The following is a 27,141-nucleotide window of genomic DNA, read 5'->3' on the forward strand; positions in this document are numbered from 1 at the left end:
ATGTACAATTTAAAAACAAAAGCTTTCTAAAATATGAAAAACAAGATGTATTCCGGGTTCTTTCAATTTGAGATTACAAAACTAGTTCAGACTAATTTTAGTTTTGCCTCATCACGTGATTAAGCCAAATATCATGTACAATTTCAAAATAAAAACTATCTGAAATATGGAAATTTTGATTTACAGCAAGATTTTTTCAATTTAATATTAAAATTAAATTACCTGTTACCACAGACTCAGTTGAGTTTACGTTGGTCGTCAACCACCTCACATGACAATTATATAAGACAATTTGACATAAAATTTAAAAAAAAAAACACAAAAAACCCCATTTCAAACTTGAAAGCTGAGGTCTATTTTTTCTATATATATATTTTATATAGCTTTTATTTTGAAATCCTACTAATTTATGTTTAATATTAAATCGATCTAAACCTGGAATGTTGCTTATTTTCCAGCTGTTATTTTACAATTTCACATTAGACTATTTTAATGTTTCATAAATAACATTATGAAGTTGTGAACTACCACTCTCGACTGAAATGAGTCTGCGGTAACAGGAAGTTTATTTTTAATCTCAAATTAAAATAAGACTTGAATATACCTTGTGAAGCATATTTCAGATACTTTTTATTTTGAATCTTGTTATTTGCCACAATGGACAGATTACGTCCCGTGTTTCATTATTCCTCCTTTAAAGCAAGCATCTACTTCTTAAACAATACACAAGCCAATGAAGGGATTTTAAGTTGAAACTTTACTTCTTAGGCACTTTAACCATAATGCTTCTACTACACGCGCACCTCAAAATCGCGTCAGCGCTGGCTTGGCTATCGTTTCCCTCGGCTCTCTACTTTGCTCTCTGTATCCCTCAGACTGTAACGAGAGGACGGAGCTCTCCATCCATCCACTACCGCAGAGATGGCGGACGCTGCGGAGACCTGCATCAAGGTGGTGTGCCGGTTTAGGCCACTGAACCGCTCGGAAGTGGCCCGGGGAGACAAGTACATCCCCAAGTTTCAAGGGGACGATTGTGTGGTGTTAGCGGTGAGTGCGTTTCTGAATTAGCAGCACAGAGGACAGGCCTAAATTGAACCCAGCGCTACACTTACACCGAGGGAAAGTTAGTCAAATGTCTATAAAAATGGATTTAATGTTAATTATTTTTTAAATTGATATGAATTTGCAACACTATCCCACATAAAGAATGCGAAAGAAAATGTACAGTTTCAGGAAAAATTAAGCTGTAAAAAAGTATTACCTCCTATCATTGGAGTTAAAACAGGTTGGCTTTTGACTCTTTACGTTGCCTTGCTTTATTGTATGCATTACATTCAATTTGTAGGTGATTAGCACATGTTTGTATATGAAAAAGCCGTGCGTATAGAAGTCTTTTTACGCACGGATTTCTCTGGAATACTGACAGTTTTTTTTCATGTCTCAAGATCGGCTAAAACAGTAACACTCAAATCAAATCCATCATCACTGGCATCAGTCAGGCCAAAACTGAACTTTTCAGCTGAACTTTTACTGTATCAACGTCCACTAAACTTGGGGTTCATGATTTTTCTGGCATGTTAATAGGTTAGTGTGGCATGAGTTGGGAGTGGTAACGAATTATGTAAAATAACCGACAACGCAATCTGGGGGCTTGCACCCCAGGAAATCCACAATTTATCACTGTAAATGTAAATAAGTAAGACGCAAAATAATGTAAGGATTGTATTCAAATTAATCGAATGAATAAAAATGCTAAATAAGGTGGACTGAAGCTGTGGCAAAGGAAGAATGGTCAAACAAGACAAACACACAAGCTAACAATGGGAATTAAAATAGACTTCTATTTTATAACATTCTAAAATGGCCTAAAAGGAACATTAAAAAGCAAATTAGATTAAAAGAAATACTACTCGTCCAGAAATAAGCCCAGACTGAGTTTAACCCTCGAATGAAGGCAGACTACACTGAGGAAGGTGTTGGGGTTCTACCTCACCTACGGTAAGTGCAGCACAGCAATTCTCATCAACTGTGGGGCCTATTTGTGCCCCAGTGCTCTTTAACTCACTCTCAACAAGTAGAGCTGGTGGTTGGACATTTTATAAAAACAAAAACAAACGTTTTTCACTCTTGAAAGTGAATTGAGTCTTTCACAAGTTTCATGAGAATTGTGTTTATACCGAAATAGATCATTTTAAATTTGTTTTAGACGTAAGTTGTGGTATCTATGAGCATGACATTGAATAGCAACATGAGAAAACCTAGCATAAAAGTGCACCAGTTTAGCTGTGCGGACTAATAAAGTAAAAATGGGGAAAGTTGAGCCAGTAGGACATAATATCTACTTTCAAAAGGAAAGATGAAGGACATTTCCCAAGCTAAGCTCACTTGATTAGTGTGGTAGAGGACAGGTGAGAGGCTGGTTTAAGACTTCAATGTTGTATTGTCCATGGCATTAGCATGTTATTTCTTAGTAAGCAGCTGAAATTGACAAACTCTGTTGACCGAATGCTGAACCCTATAATGAAGGCTTATTTTGACGTTGGACGAATACGCTGGGGTGAGTCTAAAAAATGGGAATATTGTCAAAAAATCCCACTGTACGACCTAAGGACTGAATGATTAGAGATAGGTGACAGAGGTTTGCCAGTGAGACCTTAAAAGCAATGGGAAATAAAGCAAAAGTTGTCTAAATATGAACAGAAAAAACAAAGAAGCTCATTTGTTTGCACACAGCGAATTTTATGATTGACTAGCAGGCTATAAAAATTCATCATAAATCATATGCTGTGGCCTTCGAGGTCATCATTTGACAGCCAAGCTTACACTTGAATGTTACAATACTTTCTAATGCTAATTGACAAATAGTAAAGGTGACGATTTATGGCAGTGATCCATTTTTTGGTGTGTTTAAACTATAGATAGAATCTAAGAAGTAGATGTAGCCACAGTGAAGTTACTCATCAGTTTTTGGATAACTGTTTTAAAGGCCCAGGTTTGGCCCATTGGTGCGCCATGTATTTTTTTGTTTGAAGTTATAAGTGAGCTTGTCTGTGGTCATGTGGATGGATACACATTTATGCCTCTTTCTTGGTTTAAACATCAGTCAGCCATCTTTTGCAACAAGTGGCCCTCTGCTGGCTATGATGAAAAAGGCAAGCTTAAAGCACTTTGGCATTGGTTTCACTTTTCAAACCCACTGGCTGTGGTAATTATTAATTTATATTTATAATAATCACAATCAGCTTTATATCCATGCTGTATCTGCAGTTATTTGACTCTTTTACTCCAACACAAAACATCTGAGGAACAGATCACTTACATCAACACATAAAAAGTGAAGGGAAAAAAATTACATACTGGTTTTCGCTGCTAACAAAGCATGATACATTTAGTTAGAGCACATCCAGATAAATATAAGGCTTAAAAAAGGAAATATTTGAAAATATTTTTACCTGCCATAGGGGATGCCAAAATAAGAAGTTTGGGAACCACTGGGTTAGGTCATTGGTTTGGACAAAGTGTTAAAATCCCTTACATGCACACTTGAAACACTCTGCAAATGCTCTGTGGGATACTCAAGTCAAAGATGGCATCAGGTTAATCACTTCCTAGATGCCATCTACTCACCTGAGGGCTCAGATGGAGTCCTGTCTCTTCAGCCAGAGCCACTGACTCCCCTTTTCAGGAGACTGCCTTTCCTCATTCTCCCTTCTCCAGAAGTAGCCTTGATGTTGATGTGACAATAAAACCCTCTGCAGCCTACTTCGACCAGTCAGACGTTGCCTTCCAGCCCTGTTGTTTGTATGTCAGCGCACCTCAGTTTCTTCTGCTTGTATGCCTCGTCCCCTGTATCCTCCAGGACATTGTAAGTTCGATGATGTGGAGGAGCTGGAGTGAGGCAGGCCAAAGTACAAGGTCAGGTAGGAAGCACAGCCTTCTGCCTAAATCTAGTGGGCTAACATTTACGCTTTGGTTACATAATGTTTTGTCAGATTATTGCCACTAAGCATCCCTGATCATGAGCAATTAATATGTTATTTGTTTCCCTTAAAACAGTCACACATCTGTTTTTATCATTAGATAAATATGTATATAATTTTAGATTATTCCGTCTTTGATGCAGTTTCCATGGTCTTACATCAACCTTTTCTTGTTGTATATAATGGCTGCACAGATAAGTAAAAGTAAAGAAATACACACACATCAACTATTTAGGTGCTGAGTCGGAAAACTTCAGATGCAAAAAAGGACTTGCAACACTTAAGTTCCCTAATATAAACTGTTGTTAAAATGTTTATTGACAGACTGTGCTCAGCACAGGAAGAACAACATCTTAAAACATTGTGCCCCTGGTAATGCACTTTTAGCAAATAAAGACCTGTACATTTTAGTAGTAATTATCAATTTTAATGGCAAACTAAATTTTCATGGATACTAAGAAGTAACACATGAACAGCTGCTTTGTCTGGACGTACAGACTCCCAGTTACAGGCTGGCTTATGATCATTTGTTTAAGGACAGTTTGTGTGAACGTTCTTCAGCACTGACTCTGTTCAGTGCTGATCATATCAAAGGACATGTTATAGCGGGTATCTGTCCCCTCCCTCACTATTTATAGAAATAAACACAGAATATCCTTCACAAAGGAACATTATTGTGACAGGATTGATTATGTTACAGGAAAAGATTACAAGTAAAATATGTCAAAATGAGTTACATTTAAAACCTCTATATACAGTATAACACAGTTAAAGCTGTGGTCAGAGAGATTCAGGATACAACAAACACAACCATCAGTGATACAGGTTCCACAGAGGAAGGACTCAATGAATAATCTTTAGTTAGTTTAGCTTCATTTCATTTATTTTTAAAGTAAAAACAATCCTTAATGTCCACGTTATCTTTGTTCAGCGTTCCAGCTGATGGATGTTACTCACTTTTTATGAGGATAATTAGATTACCAAGATTTAAGCATATTATTTCTTTGCCTGGGGGTATAAAAAATATTCAAGAGGTTCATTATTTGACTATTTACTTGTTAAAGTTAGTAAATGAAACATTTGATCTTTGGTAATGTACCATGTCACAACCTCAGGGAGTGAAGTTATTTTCTCTGTGTGACTCATCCTTCACATGAACTAAAGTCATTAGCACTGTTTGAAACGCGAGGCATTTCATATTTCTTTATTTTCTTTTATTTTTCATACATCAAATTTCTTATGAATGACTGTTTTATTGACCTGATCAGATATAACCTCTGATGGATTCTTTGTAGATTAGAAGACATTCTGCCCTTCACAGAAGCTGTTCTCCATAATCTGACATGTTGTAATATGACTATATTGTTGTCCTAAATAAGCAGCTGGACCCCACAGTAACATATTGAATAACTTTCAAATCAAGAAGAGCTAATGGCATTGATACAGGGTTTTTCCTGGCTAAAGATGCATTGCTACTTAAAGTTAAAGTTACTCCACATGTACAGTATGTGTCACTGCTTCACACTGAGGGCCTGATTTATTAAAGGTTTGCGTGTATTAAACGTGTGCAAACTTAATACCACCACCAAAAAATGTGCTATCTGATGTACTAACAGTGTGCAGTGAGGATTGCGTCTTTCATATGAGCAAAACAACTTGTATTGTCCAAATAGTACGTTTGCCTTAATGAATATGCAACATGAGGCGTTTCTGCCCCAGTGTGCAAAATACTGGGAGGAGAAAATGTAAAGAAGTGAAGTTAGTACACGCAATGTGATTTACCAAGCCAGGCAAAAATTGTGGTGATAAATTTAACACCTTTGAAAGGAACGTGTTAGGCCCAGTGTTAGGCACAACAGGCTGCAGTTAGGAGGAGACATAGGCACAATAAAAGACATTGTAACATGTTTAAATGACAGAAAAATAAATGGTATGCATTTTTTTTTTTTTATCTTGCTTCAATAATAGTTTAAAAGAAACGCCATGATTAAACTATAACTGAACATTCACAGCGTCTGCATTCTAAAGAATTTCAACATTGACACCCATGTCTTCCTATTTCCCTCTTCTCGCCAACATTACATTTTAAACAGGGCATTTCCTTTTTCTTAGGTTGCGTGTCTCCAGAGCGCACTCGTCTCTTCACTCTACAGGCTTTTGTTATCCGAACAGCACACTGTTTGTGACAGCCAGAAAAATAACTGCAAGTGCAATACAATAATACCCAAATGAAAAGCTATTTGACAGGTAAATTAATTAAGTAATATCTGTGCATATCTGTAATAAAATTTGCAGATACCGATAGTCACTAATGCCAATACTTCACCGCCTAATTAATCAGTCAAGCTTTAGTCAAAACATGGAGTTATAATAACCTGTGTGCCTAACGTGTGTTAATATGTGGAATTTGATGTTTGACACTGATCACTGCTGACTCTTTTGAACAGGGTAAACCATACCATTTTGACCGTGTGTTCCAGTCGAACACAACTCAAGAGCAGTTCTACAATGCTGTGGCTCAGAAGATCGTCAAAGGTAAGGAATGCAGTGCATTACAGAAGCAGTGAGGGTGGCTGAAAGACTGGAACTGTGAACATATAAATGGAATCCTCAATATTGGTAAATTGGTAAATATTGATGTGTACAGATGTTCTGGAGGGCTACAATGGGACAATATTTGCATATGGGCAGACTTCCTCTGGGAAAACACACACGATGGAGGTAATGTAAAGAACCAGCTTTTGACCCAAGATTAGAAAATGGCAACAAACAGACTTGAAATAAAACTTTTGTTTCTTTTTCAAATGTTTGTTTCCTTAAGGGGAAACTCCACGACCAAGAAATGATGGGAGTCACTCCAAGAATTGTTCAAGACATCTTCAACTACATTTATTCCATGGATGAGAACCTAGAGTTTCACATCAAAGTATGTTAGCATGTCAATCAGCTGTTCACATTTTTTTTAAATATCAACAAGTAATCATCAAACTTGTCTTTTTAAAACTTATTTTATTTTTTCCCTTTGCAGGTGTCCTATTTTGAAGTCTATTTGGACAAAATCAGAGACTTGTTGGATGGTAAAATAGTCCTTTTATTTTTTAATGAATTATAAATGAATGACTTGTAAATGTATTTATTTGATCCCATTTGAATTTTTGTAATGCCCTCTACTCAGGGATAAACACAAACATAACCCCCTGGACTTGTTACATTGTCTTCCTGTTTTGAACCTCTAAAACACCCAGTATACCAGTATATACCTTACTTTACGAACCCCTTTTGAGCCTGGGAGTCCCCTCAGATTGGTTGATCAGGGTTTACTGGTTGTACCCAGAGCCCAATAGAAGACAGAGGCCTATCAGGCTTTTGCAGTCCACACTCTCTTTCCACTCTGGAATGACCTAACTGCTGAAATCCTGTTTGCTATCGCTCTCTCTCTCTGCTTTTAAATATATTCTTAAAATGTTTTTCTTTGTACATTTTTCATTCTTTATGTTTATTAAATTGAAAAATCTAAATTGCAAATCAAAATATGTGTTTTTCTTTAATTGTAATGTATTTAAGGCAATTTGTAAAGCACTTTTTTTTTCTTTGTTAAGAAAAATGCTTTATAACTGTAATTATTCAGACCATGATACAAAGAATGTGATTCATAAAGTTTATTTTTGTCTCCTCCGCAGTAAAAAAGACCAACCTTTCTGTACATGAGGATAAAAACAGGGTGCCCTATGTGAAGGTGAGTCTTTTTTTAGGTGCAACAATGGTTGCATTTGATTAAGTTGCACAATCAAAAGTCACAAGTTTGACCCAAACGTTTATAATGCATTAGCCAAAAATAACATCAACACATTTCCTGGATGAGGGTTTACGTAACGACAAAGAATTTCCGGTCTTTGCATTACACGGTAAAAGATTTTGATTCTGGAAAACAAGAACATTGTAGAGAGATCCTAAAAGTACAAAGAAAACGAAGTAATAAGCGCACTGTTTCTTTTAACCTTTCCTGTAAAAAGCACCAGCCTGATGCAGTATGTCATCATCTCCACTGCTCATAAGTGTCTCTCTGTATGTCCCTCCTGCTGCAGGGTGTTTAAACACAGTGTTTCCTTGTAAATGTGTGTGTCCTCAGGGTTGTACTGAGCGTTTCGTGTGCAGTCCCGACGAGGTCATGGATGCCATAGACGAAGGCAAAAACAACAGAATCGTGGCTGTCACAAGTGAGTTCACAAGGGCCTTTGGTGCTGCTGCTGCTTCTCATGGGTTCAACCTCACAGTCTCCTGACTGTCATGATGTGCTTAAACCACAGCCGAAGAAGAAAGAGAAGTGAAGGAAAATAGGCAAAATTCATAACACAGACATTTCCACGTTTCTCATTTTAAACAAAAAAAAGTATTTTTACTTTTTGGACCATAAAAACAATACAAGTATCCTTGTAAAAGTTTTCAAAGATTTGATCAATTTCTTTTGATGAAGTTACTACTCCATTTCCCGTTTTAATCATTGGTATATTGTTATAGAAATCCTGTTGTTCCAATTGTCTCGATAATAATCTACCACCCTTTTCACCTCCCTCGTAAAAATTTGATTTAAATCTAAACAAGGCGTATTCTGCTTTTTTGTTATATATCGCATGCAGCTGATATTTAAGATTGCAGATAGTTTAGTATAATGTATTGGTGTCATGCATTGCCAATTCTTTTTCCAGATGACATACAGTATTTTATTTTCTACTTCTTTTACTTTCACTACATTCTCTTTCTTAATTCTCAAAGATTGGTCGATGACTTGCCTTCTTATATATGCCTTGGATGCCTCCTAAACAGAGGATATTCTTGATGTGGTTTCAATATTAATTTTAAAAAAGGATTTGAGTTCTTCTGATAGTGTATTGCTGAATACCTAATTTTGCAACAGCATAGAATACTATGCCAGAACCTCCACTGGCCCTTTCTAACCTTGTCCATATTCAGGTCTACATGTAACTCCACTGGGCCATGATCACTGAGAGCAATGGCTCCTATCTCACAGTCCACTACTGAGTCTATTAAGGTAGTAGACAAAGGTAGTAGACAAGTAGATAAATCCTTAAGTGTGACTTGTGGCAATGAGAATAGAATGTGTATTCTCTCTCAGATGGATTCACTAACCTCCATATGTCAACCAAGCTCAAATCTTCTGCCAGCATATGTATTGCAGCCCTATCGCTGGGTAAATGTGTACCTCTAGGTTTACTCCTATCAATCATTCCATCTGTCACCTGGTTAAAATCGGCTGTTAATCTAACCTGAGCCTCCATATCGCCCACTATTCCATTAATGTTGTGAAAGAAACCAGGTTCTCACTTATTGGGAGCATATATATTGCATAACACAGTCCTTACTCCATTAATTAAGGCTTCAATACAAATAAGTCGACCTTCTTTGTCTTTTCGTTGTTTCTGCATGACAAAACTTAAGAATTGTCACCCCGTTTCGTTTACTTGAGTATGAGCTGTGAAAAACTCTTCCCACCCAGTCCTTTTGAAATTTGCCTACTTCCTCTTTAGACAATATATGGGACACCTGAATAAAAGTTACGTCCGTATTCTTTGATTTCAAATATGCTAGAACCTTCCTCCTTTTAATTTGGCTCCCACAAGCATTTAGGTTCCATGATATTTAAAAACCTTTTCAACTGCAAATCACCCCTTATCATCATAACACATCTAACTAAAGAGAAGTTAGACAAAAGAATATCCCAAACATTGTTAAATTTACCTAATGCTGTCTTAATGCAAAAATCTAACAAGAACAGAAAGAACAAACCACACACCCCCTTCCGAACAACATGGAACATCTTGTTGCTCCTAACCCCCCTCCTCCCCACCCCACTAACTGTTTCCCCTAATTCTTTACTCGGCGCTTTGCTATAGCCTCCATTAGCCCAGACAAGCCCATCGTGAGAGTTACTTTTCGTCTCCAGACTCACACACACCACACATGTCCATCTTGAGGACCCGTGGTTTCCTCTGTTTAGCCTTCTGAATGTAATCCTCTGCTTTCTTACTGTCTCTGAATGTTTTCTTTTGCCCCTTACATGTGAAAACAAGCGTTGCAGGAGACACCAATCGATGTTTCACATTCAGCTTGTGTAGAGATCTTTTCACCAGCATAAATGCCTTCCTTTTCTCTGCCAGCTCTCTCGTCAAATCCTCAAAAAAAGACAGCTTGCAATCCTTCCATTTAATTCCAAACTTCTCCTTAGCCACCTGCAGCACCTTGTCCCGGGCCATTGAGCGTAGAAAACAAATCAGGATGGTTCGAGGGTGGCTCATCCGCGTTTGGCATGGGGGCGAGGGAGCGATGTGCCTGTTCATTCTCGAATTCACGGCCGACAGCCCCTCTGATATGATCCTTTCCACGCATTGCATCCCTTTACCCGTCTGCTCTTTGCTTTCTTTCTGACATTATTTCTTCTACTCCAGTTTTCCAGGTCTCTAACTTCTTATCATATTTCTCTATGCTTTTCTCCATCTGAGCGTTTAAATCCTGTCTGATATCCGCTGCTCTGCATCTCTGAGCCTTACTTGTATGTTCCCCACTGCATCTTTCAGCTCTTTGTGGTCTCTTTTATTGCGGCAACATCCACCGCTACCACTTGTAGTGTTGCATTCATTTTTCGTATCTCCTCCTTTATGTTGTTATCGTCAGTACAGCTCTTAGCTTTGTCCATTGCACCTTTGTACTGCGGAGAGTCTTTCTCAAGTGCTTCCGCCTGTGTGGTACTCCGAGGCTGCGTGCTACTTCTTGCTACAGGCTTGTTTCGCGTTCCAGCACCCTTGAAAAAGTTGGCTTTGTTATAGCTCGACATTTCACCAGTAAGCGAGTGCAGCAGATATACTTTACTCCACCAAAGGACCTCAAAATTTCCACAAAAAGCGAAGTGTGTGCTTCCAAATTTATGCTAATAACTGATGGTTGTCAGGAGCTCTGCTAGTGTGCTGCCATCTCTCTCAGCGGTCCCACGTGACTCTCTTGACTTCTGTTTTTAAAATTCAAATGGAATCATCATGAAGAGGCAAAATAAACTCTTCAATGTAATCTTTCCATCAATATCAGGGTGCAATGGAGAGTCCAAACCTCGACCCTTGTGATGCATTTGCCAAACTATGACATTTTTGGGACATGCATAAAGCTGTTGGGAGAAATCATCAAAGAAGCCACTGTTTTTTTCTCAGGGCAATGATGAACCTGTAACAGTCGTTGCTAAACTAACTAAACTCACTAACTATGTTACCAATGCTTGGTATGTGGGCATTGCAAAATGTTAATTGTGTTTCTGTGGATGTGCGTCTTTCTGTGTGTATGCCAGACATGAATGAACACAGCTCCAGGAGTCACAGCATCTTCCTCATCAATATCAAGCAGGAGAACTCTAAAACCGAGCAGAAACTTACTGGAAAGCTTTACCTCGTCGATCTGGCTGGAAGTGAAAAAGTACGCCTCTATACACTTATACTCTTCTACATCTCCCTGTGTCCGTCTATTTGCTACTGTTGCTTTCAATCACATGCATATCTGCATTTTCCTACTGTTTTAATAAACACAAGTAAAATCAGTGGAACCATCATAGATTTTAAACATTTATTTGGAATTGTTTTATTCCGAGTTGTAGTTTTTGATCTTTTTACCTTTGTTGGGTTTCAAGCCACAGTTTGCCTGTCTGTATTGACTTGATCTATTTTGAATAAAACAGGGCTGCTAATGTTGTGTCCTCTCAGCAGGGAGTTCTGCAGTTGTCTGTCTGTCAGTATGAGATGTTAATAAACCAAGACTAAGCTTTTATCTCCAGTAAACAAAGCGTACATTTTTGGTCAACAGTCTTCAATTAATCTCTTTTGTTTTTCAGTACTCATAAGACAACCACACAGTTGTTGTTTCTGTTTTTATAACTGCTTGAGAATCCATTTTTATTGTTATCCGTTATTAATTATAATGCTCTGAAGAGGGATTCTGCTTCTGTTTCCAGCCTCATTATCCTCTTATGTGTTTGTGTTTTAAAGGTTGGAAAAACTGGAGCAGAAGGCACAGTGCTGGATGAGGCCAAGATGATCAACAAGTCCCTGTCTGCTCTGGGAAATGTTATTTCAGCTCTGGCTGAGGGCTTGGTGAGACTCACAGAACTTCCTGCTGTAATCCTGTACCCCTATCCAGTGGGTGGTTTAAGTGATTTTGCAGCCCCGGGCAAAGGGTGGCCTCTTCCATTTTGTTAAGAGAAATACCTTTAGTCAAAGGTAGTCCAGTCTTGTCTTGTCTATATAGTAAAACAACCTTTGCCACCATCAATTGTTATGCTTTTAATAAGTATTTTAGAAATGGAGGATGCTTTTAAGAGTTACGTAGAAGTACTGATTAGACTAATTTTAGATATTTATATTCCTTCAGACCAATAAAAAATAAATGTTTTTTAGAGAGTCTGTACTGTTATATTTACAGTATATATTTATATTTAAAACAATACACAGTCATATGTTTACACAATACGTAGATGTAGGCGAAGTTATGACATATGCCATACTTTTTAAATACCCGTTATTTAATATACAATTTTCTGTATATTGTTATGTTATGTATCACACATACAAAAAAGGAAAACAAAAAAATTGTAGGTCATAGGACAGTCAGTGTGTCAAGTCAGATTTGTCATTTTTGAAATATACTCAATCACTCATAGTACATTATTATATAATATTGGAATTGTGAATATAAATTGAATTATCTATGTTTGACTAAATACACTTTTTATGCCCATGTTTTTCCTTTTGAAGCAGTATGGAATAAGTCATCTTTTAAAAATGATGCAATGATTCTTCTTGCTTGCTGCCAGCAAATTCTTCAATAGGCTATATAGGCATTGTCTTTACTGAGCCTATCAGTAATATATAATCAAGGTGAAGAGATGTAAAAGTTGTACAAAGTGTCTGAAACCCAATGTTTTTGAGATTATTGTTGTGACCTCCTGCCAAACTTTCAATGGACTTGTTGTCTGTAACATGTCCTTCCCTCTATTAACACAACAGAGCATAGACTGCACATGTGTGTCTGTTAAACTTGACTCCATAGTCAATTTGGCCACATAAGATGGGTTACACCAGTATAGACCTACTAAGGGCCTCAACTGAGCTGACAAGTAATAATCTCGTAAAGATGGAAGAGCCCTAACCCGCTCTCTCATCTTGCCGCAGAAGAGTAGAGAATTTCAGTCTCGGTCTCTTTTTGTTCCAAATGAATCATGAGATACACTCATACAATTCTGGAAATTGTCTCTGAGGGATCCCTACAGGAAGTGACAAAAAGATAAAGTAATCCAGGTAGAATGTTCTTTTTGACTGATCTGATTCTGCTAAAGTAGAGAGAAAGCAAGGCCAATCTTGCAATGTCATCATATTATATGTTTTTTATATACATATATTTTTTATACATTATTAGTTATAGTTAATAGCAAATAGCTGTGAAAGATCCTTAGGTAGACATACTTCGAGGTACTTGATGAGATGAAGACCAGTTGAAATGATAATTTGTGATAAATTCTTGTGTGGGAATATACTATAAATGTCATGACCTTGGTTTTATGTATGTTCAGGAAATATCCTGAACATGTCCTGTATGTTGCCATCATTTTAATTAGCAGAGACAAGCCTGATTGTGACCATTATGTCGTCTGCATATAGGCTTACTTTGTATTCAATTCTCCCTGAGAATACAATACAGTCTGTCCTCCTGAAAAAGTTGCTTGAGCCAATGGCAACAAATAAATAAATTAAAGACACTGGGGCTAACAGCGTTGCAAAGTGATGGAGTTAGAAAGGCTACCATTGACCGTTATTCTTTCAGTAGGAGAAGAGTTGAGGGTTTGGAGACAACATATAAAATCTTTACTAAAGCCGAATCTATTCATTACTAAATACTGAAATTCCCAGCAAATCGAATCAAAAGCCATCATCCGCTGAATACTATGCAAGGCTCTCCTTATGTTGTCTTCAGTTTGTCTATTTTTTTATGAAACCTGTTTGATATTCAACTATTAACAAAGGCATTGCAAATTCCATTATCTGTTAGCTTACAGTTCAACCTATCCTTACCTTCTTTGAGGCTAACATCATTCAAACATTTCTCTAGTAAAGGGAGCAGATGTTATTTCATGGATTTGTACCATTCTGAGGGGGATTATTTAGAGTTATTGTTATTATTTAGAGATGAGATAGCTTTGTCTGTTTCCAATGTTTCCTCCAGTGACAGTGGAAGAAAACACATTCTGGTTAGAGGAGTCTGGAAACAGGCTCATGAAGTAGCTTAGTGTGGGCATCTTTCACTCCAATGGCCCACCTTCCTATGTCAGCCATATTCAGGGACCTCTTCACTGGGGCATATTCCTTCCCCTTAATACAATTGTTTGTTCTGGATAGTAGGCTAGTTCCTTCTTCCAAGCGGTAGGCCTATATAGAATTTTTTTTTTACTGAAAAACCAAGAACCGGACCACGGTAGAGCGTGGTGCTGCACTTGCCAGTGGTTTTGGTGCCAGGGCCCTGTGGGCGAGCTCTATATCCAGGTAATGGTCCCGGTCTGGGCCAAGCTCATCTCCCATTTCCGTCTTTATTACATTTTTCAAAAAGTTCATAGTGGAGGTGCCCTTGGCGTCCTCCGAGGCACCATAAATCCTTATATTGTTGCGCCTGGACTGGCGTTTTAGGTCAGATATTTTTCCTGTAATGTTCACTGGTCACAAAGTAGCTGAGTGAGAGCATCCTTTGCTCCAATGTCCCACCTTTCCATGTCAGCAATATTTCCCTCCATCTCACCTACACACTTCACCACTTCTTCATGTCTGGCTTGTTGATTCCTGTATTTTACTGTATATTTCCATCTCAATTTGTCCATTTGTTTTCTAATGTCCTCCCAAAACGTGTATGGAAATACAGTATGTGAGACCTACTGTATGTCAAAGGCCTTTTTTCAGTTTGGCCGGAACTGCCGCCATTCCACCCACACAGCCTTACACTCCTCTTGAATCGTATTGTCCTTTTCTATTTTTATCCCCAGACATTATTATATTAATGTGTAAACTAACTGTGCAGAAATATTCAAATTTAGGTACCAGGAGCTCCTTCTCTAAGCTTTTCTTCTGTGTCGTGTGTCACTTGAAGCCCACACATGCTGCAGCCTACTTTTAAAATACTATTTGACGAAAACTTTTAGTGGAATCATTAAATAATAAATGTACCCAGTATTTGTGTCCTCTGTCAGGGTTATGTACCGTACAGAGACAGTAAGATGACCAGGATTCTGCAGGACTCTCTTGGGGGGAACTGTCGGACCACCATGGTCATCTGCTGCTCACCCTCTGAGTTCAATGACGCTGAGACACGGTCTACACTGATGTTTGGACAGAGGTACACATATAACCTACATACACACACATCACATACACCTAGGCTACACATATTCACACTCATTCTGTTTTATTCAGCAGTAAAACAGATCTGTGAGTGGCAAAGCTGCTGATATTCAAAACATTTTTTTCCCGCACTATCTCCTATTGATCTTCCCCAACAGGGCAAAGACCATCAAGAACTCAGTGTCTCTGAATATGGAGTTGACCGCAGAGCAGTGGAAAAAAAAGTGGGAGAAAGAGAAAGACAAGAACAAAACACTGAAAACCACTGTCACCTGGCTGGAGAATGAACTCAACCGCTGGAGGAGTGGTAAGGACGTAACATACATCTGACGGTAAACGAGTTATGTGCCTTAACCACAAAACTCTTGAATACTGACCAGATGGTGGTGCCACAGGACCATTTATGAGTGGATTAAGCATAGTACGACAAGTAAACATGTGACTTGCCATCGGCCTAAGCCTTTGCGCCACAGTAAAGACAAAAACTCAGCATGCACTTTCACTACGTGAGGCTATGACATCACCTGGAGCTTGCAGCTTAGAACTTCAAATTCTTCAAATTATCAAAATTTCATCATAAAATTCTGAAAATATTCGTACAGTATCCTGATACTTTCCTGAGTGCTTTTGACAAGTTTGGTGAAGTTTGATCAAACATTTAGTGAAATACAAAATGTTTTGACTACAGTACCGATTACAGTAAAACGTTTATCGTTGTCACGGCCACACCGTTTAACCGATCATTACTAAATTTGACTTGTGGATTCTGGAGTATCTCAGCAATGGCTGATTTTTGGTATGTTTGGTATGCTTTGAGTAAATGCACGATGAGTTACAGTAGTTAATTGATTATGCATGTTTTGGAAAATATAGAGTGACGAAGTTCTGAATTGACCATAGGTTGCAGCGTGGCAAATGATCACTAGCATCCAAGCAACGTGCTGTGCAAATATTTTTTTCATACAGCTAACCTTTAGCGACTTATTAGCATTGAAAGCAAAATGCTTAGTATTTCACCACATGGTTGCACTATGGGTGTCATGGTTTAGTATGTTAAACATATTACCATTAGGGACAATATTACCAAATTTGAGTACTTTAGCACTTTTAGTTTTTGAGTTATGAGCATTCAAAGATGTGTCCCATAGGATTCCATTCATATTTTTACAGTTTAAAATATTCATATAAAATCACTGTACCATTGTAGCATCACTAAAAGTAATAGCGCACATGTCATCACCAAGTTTCCAGTTGGAACCATGTTTCTAGCACAAACCGCATAGGAGTAGATACAAGCCAAAAAACGGCGAAATAATAATAATAATAAGATAGAAAAATAAAGAGCGAAGATAACATAAGTGTGAGCTGCAGCTCTCACACTAATAATAAGAATATTTACAATAGTAGTAGTGTGGTTTGCCTTTCAGGCAACCACCCTAATAAAGGGCGAACACTAATAACATGGGGGGAGCTCTTTTCTTATTTTTAAGCCCCTGCCCATGCTTACTTCTTCAGTATACAAACTGATGAAAACTTCCAACCACCAGAGCTAAATATAATAATTACACATTATACGTAATAACACTAAACCTGTATCTACATTACATGGTAATGTGAATGAACAAGGATGAGATAAAAAAAACAACAACAAAAAAAGAATTGTGTCACTCTCAAGTCTCCCTGTCTTGGTTTGTTAAAACTGCTTCTATTTTAAGCTTGAAGCTTGAGCTTAAAGAAAGAACCCATTGTCTCTGTGTTAGAGGCTCGGTGAAGAAACCTGTTCTATTTGTACTTTTTAAAGGTAAAACAATAATTTTAGTGGATGTTAGTTATTGGGTGCTGCTGTGTACAAGATGCAAACATTTACAACCTAGTGACGGATGCCAGATGGAAAACCTGGTGGAGCACTTCCACAACTTTTTGTTTTGACTTTCTGACCACTTGGACCCAGAGTTTGTACAAAGAGAAGCCCATGTTTAAAGTCAACCTTTTACAAAACAGGCTCAGATTGAAGGAGAAGATGAGGAAGGATGGGACATGTTCCACCAACCTCGAGACTGATGTTCCTTTCTGCTGCTCCCTACAGGAGAAAGTGTGCCAGCAGAAGAACAGTTTGACAAAGAAAAGGCCAAAGCAGAGGTCCAGGCCCTGGATGGTGCGTCCAACAATGATAAAACAGCACCCCCACCTGCACTCAGCAGTCTCCCTGGAGTCAAACTCACAGATGCACAACCAGGAAAGTGTGAGGCAGAAATGGCCAAACTCTACAAGGAACTGGATGACAAGGCGAGGACAGATCCACAATACACTGTTTACAATACACAGTTTACGATACACTGTTTACGATACCCCGTTTACGATACTCTGTCCGATATTTTTGTTACATTTGCTGTATGTTCAAAGCTCCCTACAGCTTCTAGGAAAGTAACAAGTGCACATGCTGGTGTACAAACAGCATTTGTGGTTGTTGTAGGTTATTGGCTAGAAAAATGTAATCTGGTGGTTATAATAATTGGAACATTTAGACAGAAAAACATGTTATACTTTTCATTGGATGATAATTTTTACAATTTATTTCAAGTAGGGTTGTCGCTATACTACAACTTTAAACTTTGATACGCTACAAAGATAAAACACTATTGATACCTGTTTTGATACAGCAGCAACAAAAATAGAAGTGCCTTCATGTTTTCAATTAGCTGTTAATTCTTGTTTTAAAAAATGTCATGCTTTGTATGTCATATTTGAGATCATTAAAGCCCTGTTTTGACCAGAGGAATTTTAGGGACCTTTTTAGGAACTATGTACATGTTAACAACAGGAATCAGGCTCTAAACTTAGTTCTGGGGTTAAAGATCCCCAGAACCTAAAAAAGACCCTGTCACTGCCCCCCCATTTTTCTTCTCAAGGTGTGGCTTCTACAATTATGAAAAGGTACAAAAACACTATGTCAGACTAAGCAAATCTTAAAGAACAAAAGAGATAACACAAGTATAGAAAGAAAAATAAATAGAAAGAAAATGACTAAAGTAGAACACAATGTCAATGACATAGTACACTGAATTTCTTTGTATTTTGATTGTGCTCATTCCTCTCCCACACCTGTTTTATGGATTAGACATCATCTGATAGTTTGAGGCTATCAGTCATTAAAAAAGGGAGATTGTATCATTTAAAAGGTGTGGTATGAAATATTTGACAACCCTAGTTCCAGGCTAAATGTATCGGTGTTGTAATTGACACTTTTTTAAAGCCAAGGCTCTCAACTGAAATGGATGTTAGACTGAAAACTGTGAGTGGTCTAAGAAGCAGATAGACTCCTGCGATAGTGAACTAACTTTAGTCATAAACCTTTTTTTCCCACTAAATGAATCACTATGCTTTATAAATGCTATCGTATTGTTCTATTTGGAGCTTTTGTGTACAGTATTTATTTTGGCCAGCAGGTGGTATGATTGTATGCTGTTCATTATCAGTTGAGATTTAGTAAAAACATTGATGGTGAAAAAATAATGCTCTCCTCCATCCTGTCCTTCTTGCAGGATGATGAGATTAACCAGCAGTCTCAGTTGGTGGAGGAGCTGAAACAACAGATGATGGACCAGGAAGAGGTGACCCAATACCATCCCCCTCCCCCTTTCCTCTTCCCTCTCCTCCCAATACTTCCCAACTCCGCAACACTGTCTTTTCCCTCAAGACCTTCCTGTTAGCACACACCCAGTCTGACAGCTGATAGCAGACCATTAGTTTCCCTGCAGGAGAGGTCAGACTGTAACTCACCCTCAGTCAGCCTCACAGATTAAACACATTAGCTCAAAAGAAATGTAGTTCTTAGATCGTGTAATGAATTACTGACTTTACTCCCTTTTTACCATTTTTCATCCCTGTCCTCACTCCCTCACCCGTAGCTCTTATCGTCCTCCCGACGAGATCACGACACGCTGCAAACTGAACTAAACCGGCTGCTGGCAGAGAATGAAGCATCTAAGGAGGAGGTGAAGGAGGTGCTGCAGGCCCTGGAGGAGCTAGCGGTCAACTATGACCTAAAGACTCAGGAAGTGGAGGACAAAGCAAGAGAGTTTGAGGCTCTGAGTGAGGAGCTCAACCAGAAATCGGTGCTTTTTTGATCAAAATTAATAAGAAGATTTAAAATCATATGAATGTAAAACTTGTGATATGTGTATTTATTGTTCGTTTTCTTCCACCACCAGAGCTCCCTCGCCTCCATAGATACTGAACTCCAGAAGCTGAAGGAGATGACAAACCACCAGAAGAAGAGGGTCACCGAGATGATGTCATCATTACTCAAAGATTTGGCTGAAATTGGCATCGCCGTGGGAAGCAACGACATTAAGGTTAACTGTAATGACACGGTGACAGACAACAATGGCCAGTTGAAACAAAAATTATACATATCTCTCATTAATTCACCTGCTCCTTGAATAACGTGTTCTGCAGGACACATGCCTCTCATTTACTGTCTTTGTTTTCACTGTGTTCTTTTAACAGAACTTTTCAAACCCTTTGGTTCTGCCCATTTGTATTCATTCATCATCACCAAGTATCCAGGCAATACTTAGAGTCCCTCTCATTAGAGATATTTCTATTGTCAGACCATCCGTACTTTTGTTTCAATCAGTAATTAATTTTGATAACTTTTTTAAATACAGGGTGTATAATTAACCATTTGTCTACTGTAATGCCCCTTTTTTGTCTTGTAACAGTCTAAAACCCACAAACACTAAAAAGCAGCAAATTCTCAAAATATAAAAAGCTGAAACTGGGTGATGTAATATATAAGTTTTTCCAATTTTATAAAGAAGCATCCTAAGAGTTCCTTCGTTCCCATCCTCTTTGCCTTGTTATCACACAAACACACTTTATGAGAGTGCACTGATTGTGTGCATCGGTGTTCTACAGCAGGCTGAACATGGTTTACATTTCTAGACTATTTTGAACTCTTTAAGTTCATTTCCGGCCTGATCTATTTTAAACTGCACTCTTCTCCAGAATATAAAGGTCAAGTGTCTCTTGTGGAAACCTATAATTCTGCTGGTTTGTTTATGTCAATCACCTAACATCACTGAAGTGGAAACTTAACCTATGCTGTGCCAGAGCTAAATCTTACGCTTTTGAACTGTAGATATTTAGAGTCTCACACTGCACATTTCAGAGATCACGCCAGACAATCGGAGTGGCCAGAAAGGGGAAAAGTCAGTTCATATAACAGCCAAGAAAAATCAACAACAGTGTTTTACAGCTGAAAAAATACTGTCTTTTGTCAAGATACAAGCCAAAAGTTTAATCCTTCTCATGTCTCATATCTCTTTGCTGTTTCATATCAGTGTAACCTTAACTATTGGAATTTTCCCCAATTGGCCAAACACAACATCCAATTTAAAGATGGCATCTCCATTTTTTCACTTTACAGACGAAAGAATTAATCAGTATATTAAATCTTCAAATTAATTAATATTACGAATTATAGCTAAGTGCAGCCATGGGATGTATTGAATACCTGTACATGGCTGCTATGAAGATGGTTTATAGACTACCACTATGGAACCTCAGATCCTATTGACATTTGCTCGTTTGCTTTCCATTCCCCACAACATCCTGCAGACTTTTGGAGGCAGAGCCTCCAGTGTGGCAGCCACCCAACATCTGGAACTCTCTCCAGAGAATGTTACATTATTGGACATATTCAAAAAAAACTCTTCCCATAGCATGTGCTGCTTTGTTGTTTATTTTCTGTAAATGAGACCATAATTTACAAAATCTTATGATGCTGGATTGATGAAGGCTTGTAATTAACAGTTGAGACCATAAACTGATATTTACAATTTTAACGGATGTAGTCAATCAAGTGAGAATTAAGGATATTTACTTCTTGCAATCATAGCAATATTGAGCTGCTACCTTCATGGAGAGGACTTTATTTAGTTTCCTGTAACTTTTAAGAGATTTAGGTGATTAACATAAAGAAGATCTTCACATGCCCAGGGCTGTTTTTCTGACCTCTCAGCAACAAGAGAGCAGCGGGCTCATCGACGAGGAGTTCACTGTGGCTCGTCTCTACATTAGTAAAATGAAGTCGGAGGTGAAGACGATGGTGAAGCGCAGCAAACAGCTAGAGAACACCCAGGCTGAGAGCAGTCAGAAGATGGAGCAGACGGAGATTGAGCTGACTGCCTGCCAGCTCCGCATATCCCAGGTAACTGCTGCTTAGCGCCGCTGTAATCATGGATATTGTCACTATAGTGACAAACGTGACGGTTAATTAAACTGGCAGAGCATGAGCTTATCAATCATACTGCAGGGTAATAAGTAGGCAGGTTGTTCTGCATGTGTTACACTTTTTGTTCTGGGATTTAAAAAGCACTGTCATGGATTTTTTTGTAACTTTGAATCAAAGTTGTTGTTTTTTTTTTTGTTAATCCTGCTGTTTTGCAGTATGAAGCTAAGATCAAGTCCCTGACAGAGTCCCTGCAGAATGTGGAGCAGAAGAAAAGACTGCTGGAGGAGAACCTGGACTCTCTCAATGAGGAAGTAGTCAGGATCAGAGCCCAAGGTGAGCGCACCTTAGTCTGCAGCATTAACCCTTTAAAGGTGACATATCATCCTCCTTTTCAATCAGTTATACTAAGTCACAGAGCTCCCCAATACATTTCTTGTTAATTATCAATCAATAAGTCAATCAATCTTTATTTGTATAGCGTCAGTTCATTACAAATGTTATCTCGAGACACTTTACAAAAGCAGGTAGAGGACCTTACTCTACATCTGTTAACATTACAAAAGAGCAGGTAAACAGACCATGCTCATTGTTATGTTTACAAAAAGCAGGTAAAAGACCCTACTTATTGCTATATTACAAGCGCCTGGTTTAATCCATCATATTATCTACTCTGATAGGGAAAAAAATAATAATTTTAATATTATGTGACCAAGTGTTTTGGTGAATGTAAAATCTGATACAACTTGGTATTCAAAAGTGTTTTGAGAACTTGCAGGTTTTACAGCTGTATTTCAGGACTCTAGATACCAAGTTTACCATATAGTATACCAACCTGTCTGAGCCTCCTGAAAAAATGAGTTGAAACAATATTTGACTTCACGTTTGTGATTTTTGTTTCTATCAGAGAAAGTAAAGACCATGGAGAAGGACAATGGAATCCAGTCTGCTAATGAAGTCAAGGTACAGTTCTGTAATCCATTTTATTCACTAATTTAACAGGAACACAGACGATGAACATTGCTTTATGATGTAAAATACAAAGTAGATGCCAAACACACGAATGGCTTATTCGCAACCCCTGTCCTTTGCTATAGGCTTCTGGGAATAGATAAGGCCTTCCCTTAAAATTATGGCTTTACTTCTCTTGTATACTTGAATGCTTCAGTTGTATGTTTGTGTTTCTTCAGGACGCTGTGGAGAAGCAGATCCTCTCTCACAGAGAGGCCCATCAGAAACAGATCAGCAGCCTGAGAGATGAGCTGGACCAAAAGGAAAAACTTATCACAGAGCTCCAGGAGTAAGACAAGACATCAGCCAACACTTCTCTCTCTGTTATAGTGATCCATTGCCGCCATACTTAGTCTGTTTCTGACATGTGTTTAGTCTGAACCAGAAGATCATCCTGGAGCAGGAGAGGCTGAGGGTGGAGCATGAGAGGCTGAAGACTGCCGACCAGGAGAAGAGCCGCCAGCTGCAGGAGCTTACGTAATGTCTTTTCATATAATCTAAAACTGCCTGTTCTTATTTTACTATTTGCCATAAAAAACATATATTTTACACTGTGCAGGGTGCAGCAGGACAGAAGGGAGCAGGCCAGACAGGACCTGAAGGGACTGGAGGAGACTGTGGTTAGTTATTGCATGTTTGACTGAGTTGTTTTTAAATACAATCAAGGTGGAATTAATTTACTATTAAAGTCATGATCACCATTAATTGTGGATCAATAAGCTTATTTAGCCTGCTTTTTATTTGTGTGCAAATGCGCCATAACTAAGCTCGGCCCTCATCACGTCTTAGTACATTCATATTGATGTCACTGTCAGACTGTCAGATTTCAGTCTATGAATTCACATTGCGTTTTAGCGTTTTGGAAGCACAGTAGCGTTGTGCTCAGCTGCTGGCTCCGCTAAAACAGTTTCTCCCCTGTAACGCCTCTGTTACTACCTCTGAAGACGGTACAGAGGAGGGATCACTTTTTTCCCCCATTAAGCCTTAACGACATTCAGACTGAATGTGAAACTTCAAAATATCGCAGCTTTAAACAGCAGTCTGAATAGGGCTTTATGGGTACTAAATAATGGCTTCCTCTAAAATGTGGATCAAGCCATATGAAATTGTCGACGGCCATGATTATGTTCTGTGTAGTTAGAGACATGAGTTGAACCCTCCTAATGTATTTGTGAAGCTGCAAATGTGTAATTATTATTCAGAACACCTTTATTGTGTGGAAGGCAGAAAAGGGAAGGAGAGGATTTATCATATTGTGAATAAAAACTTAAATGTCCACAAATCTGTCTCTCTTTGCTTCACAAAGGCCCGAGAACTGCAGACACTCCACAACCTCAGGAGGCTCTTTGTCCAAGACATGTCGACTAGAGTCAAAAAGGTAAAAGTCCTGTCCTGCCCTGTACAGCCTGCTCACAATATATTCTAACTGTGATCATCGTTCTGTGATCTGGTGTAATGTGTAATATCTGATAGAGTAACATCAAAACATTTACCTGGAATGAGACACACAGATCCATATATTTTCTTGTGCACCGGCTGCACTCTATTTAATTTGCACCATGATGAAATTTTAATACATCCAGGGAGCACAACAGAAAGTCTCTGCAAAAAGTAGGCCATCTGATTCTTCAAAGGTAGAAGCTGTAAATTAGGAATCCAGGCCGTCCATGTGCCGCTCATCTGCAGCCCTCAGGCTGAGGCTTGAAGATACAAACAGAGGAAAAGCATGCCCAATCTGTCATGGTGTAGTTCTCATTCACAATCTTCCATTCATCATCTGATTCCACAACAATAAGGATGCTTTCAGTTAGTTTTCTTTTTGCTTGTGAACATATTAATGAATTAAATCAGCTTTAGGACGGTAAATTAATGACTGAATTACAAGGTATAATGTGAAGTCTTTGCTTTGCTTGAGCAGAATGCAAAAACAGACTCAGATGACACAGAAGGCAGTACCGCACACAAACAGAAGATCAGCTTCCTGGAGAACAACCTCGAGCAGCTCACACAAGTTCACAAACAGGTAAATATATAACCAAACATACAACACACACAACACTTTCCGCCAACCTTTTGGATCTAGAATGTATTTTTCCTCTCCAGTTACTGTTTAAATGATTTGTTGTGTCTTCTGTAGCTTCTACGGGACAATGCCGACCTTCGGGGAGCAATCCCTAAAATAGAGAAACGTCTCCGAGCCACAGCTGAGCGGGTCCAAGCTCTGGAATCAGCTTTAAAAGAGGCCAAAGAGAACGCAGTCCGTGAACGAAAGCGCTACCAGGATGAGATGGAGCGCATTAAGGACACCGCCAAGCCTAAAAACATGGGCCGGAGACTCTCAGCACAGATAGGTGCAATTCTCAACATGCTATATACAACCCCAAAGTAATAGCTTTACATTTTGAGCCAGTTCTACTAAAACGAGGATTCTAAAGAGACAATACAGCGGGATATGATCAGAAAAATTCACCTCGAGTGAGTCGGAGGGGAGTGGTGACATACAACCATATATTGTATGCATGTGTCCGACACGATCTACAGACAAGTAATTTAACTACTTCATTTTGTCAAAAACGACACCAACCAGATCAGGAGGATATATGGAGCAGTCCTCGTGACATTTCCTGGAAATCTTCAAGGAGAGTGCATATGTGAAAATGGTTAATGTTTCAGCGGACAATAGATAAATAACTGTTCCAACACAATAAAATGGGTTGCTTTTTCAGCTTGTGTACAAACTAAACAAAGCTGATAAACCATATACATAATGAAACTTTAAGTTGTTGGTAATTCAGGGTAGAGCCAGACTAACTGCCAGTCCTTATGCTAAGCTAGGTATTTACACTCTGACTCCAAGTCAGAGTTTAACTCACAAATCCACAAGCGTTATCGATCTTCACATCCAACTCTCAGAAACAAGAACATTTTTTTTTCCAAATAAGACAAACTTAATTAAAACAAATGAGGTGTGAATTTACTCTGCACAAGACCTTATATATGTGTGTGTGAGTGTGTGTAACTCATGTACTCTGTGTTTGTTAAACCTAGCCAAGCCCATCAGACCAGGCCAGCTGCCTGGAGCCCCTCTGATCCCTGGCCTCAACAGATCCAACCTCATCCAGAACAACCTGCCTCCTGGCATCAAGGAAGGGGACAATGACAGGTAAGGGAAGTATGCATAATCTTCATGGTCTTTCCATGATATTGGTCAGCTTGAAATGTTCTGATTATTCTACTTTTTTCACACTAATCAAATGAATTCTATATTGTTGAGAAGCAGCTGTAAATAGTTTTCAGCTGCTTACAAAATGGACTGTAACTAGTACTTATGCCTCCATGTGTCCCACAAAAGCAGAAAGTTTTTTAACATTTCTTAGCAGTTATTTTAAATGCCTGTTACAACAAGAAATCCAGACAATGAAACCATCATAAAGCAGACTTGGTATGTTTGATCTCAAAGGTAAACTACGTAAAGATTATTATGAAAATTCTAGCTTCAAAAAAAAAAAGATTAAAATGCATGTAATGCTATTACTGCTTATAGTAATAATAATTACCGGTACTATCATTAATCTATTATATAGAATAATACTATTACTTTCATGTTTTTTTATTCTGGTATTAACTATACACTAAATAATGGAAATAATCATAATAATACCTCAGAAAAGATGAAAAATCAACAACAAAATACCTCTAATAATAATAAAAGAGGGTGCGGCCCTGCATCCCAGCATTGCAAAGGGAGTTTCACATACACACAGTCAGACATGCACACACACTGGAGGTATCATCCCTATCTCTATCCCACTGGCTTCACAGATCCTGTTTCACAGATCCCATCTCCTTTACCATTGCCTCCTTTACCGTTTTGTGAAGTTAAAACGCCACAGGTGTTGCTAATGTCATGCCTAGAATTGGCAAATGTGTTTGAGTGTGTTTTTTATTTAAAAAGTATTTAATTTGAACACAATTTACATTTTATCATCAATCAAATTGGTATATGGTTTTAGAATAGTGACATGAAGCATTTCAAAGTACTGCCATCCATTCCTGTGACACAGTGCAAGCAGAGAATTTGAGATGTTGCATTTAGATTCTTGTGTTTTCCTTATCCAAATAAAGAGATGACACGTTGATGCAAGCTGACTTAAAGACTAACTTATTTTATCTTCTGTTTCTTCCTACAGTAGCTGAAGACAGAAGACAGTCAACCAAAGAAGGAACCAAAGCACTCGTACCAAACACATTTTTAAAACCCTAAACTTGAACCATCTGTGCACCATTCTTATAGGGCCAATAAAGTCTAAAATATACAAACTGTATGGAAGACTGTACTGTACTGTATAGTCCTTCAAGCCTTGGCACAACATGAAACCAAAACACCTATGCTGCATTTCAAAATTAACACATTGTTGCATAAGTTGATCTGTTACCAGCAATTTAATACAAGATCTAAGGAAGGACTAGGGCACTGGTA

At 38.4% G+C, this 27,141-nt stretch overlaps 1 protein-coding gene across 1 annotated transcript; it reads left to right on the forward strand.

Moving 5' to 3' along the window:
* The first annotated feature begins 721 nt into the window (after positions 1–721).
* On the forward strand, positions 722–27,141 carry LOC306834869 (kinesin-1 heavy chain-like). The gene is made up of 26 exons (XM_079361121.1): positions 722–1,047; positions 6,428–6,515; positions 6,628–6,701; positions 6,802–6,906; positions 7,009–7,057; positions 7,661–7,716; positions 8,110–8,197; positions 11,332–11,456; positions 12,023–12,127; positions 15,265–15,410; positions 15,574–15,722; positions 17,502–17,701; positions 18,958–19,026; positions 19,324–19,530; positions 19,627–19,770; positions 21,441–21,629; positions 21,869–21,986; positions 22,558–22,613; positions 22,841–22,950; positions 23,037–23,138; positions 23,221–23,281; positions 23,968–24,039; positions 24,580–24,684; positions 24,799–25,012; positions 25,710–25,824; positions 26,852–27,141. Exons 1-26 carry the CDS (start codon positions 922–924, stop codon positions 26,856–26,858), a joined length of 2,880 nt encoding a protein of 959 aa, XP_079217247.1. The 5' UTR covers positions 722–921; the 3' UTR covers positions 26,859–27,141.

Source organism: Symphodus melops, assembly GCF_947650265.1.
Source record: "Symphodus melops genome assembly, chromosome: 14".
NCBI lineage: Eukaryota > Metazoa > Chordata > Actinopteri > Labriformes > Labridae > Symphodus > Symphodus melops.

Coding starts and splice junctions, on each gene's coding strand:
- LOC306834869 (XM_079361121.1), top strand. CDS start 922: ATGGCGGACGCTGCGGAGACCTGCATCAAGGTGGTGTGCCGGTTTAGG. Junction 12,128..15,264: donor CAGCTCTGGCTGAGGGCTTG/GTGAGACTCACA, acceptor GTCCTCTGTCAG/GGTTATGTACCGTACAGAGA. Junction 19,771..21,440: donor TGGGAAGCAACGACATTAAG/GTTAACTGTAAT, acceptor CTGACCTCTCAG/CAACAAGAGAGCAGCGGGCT.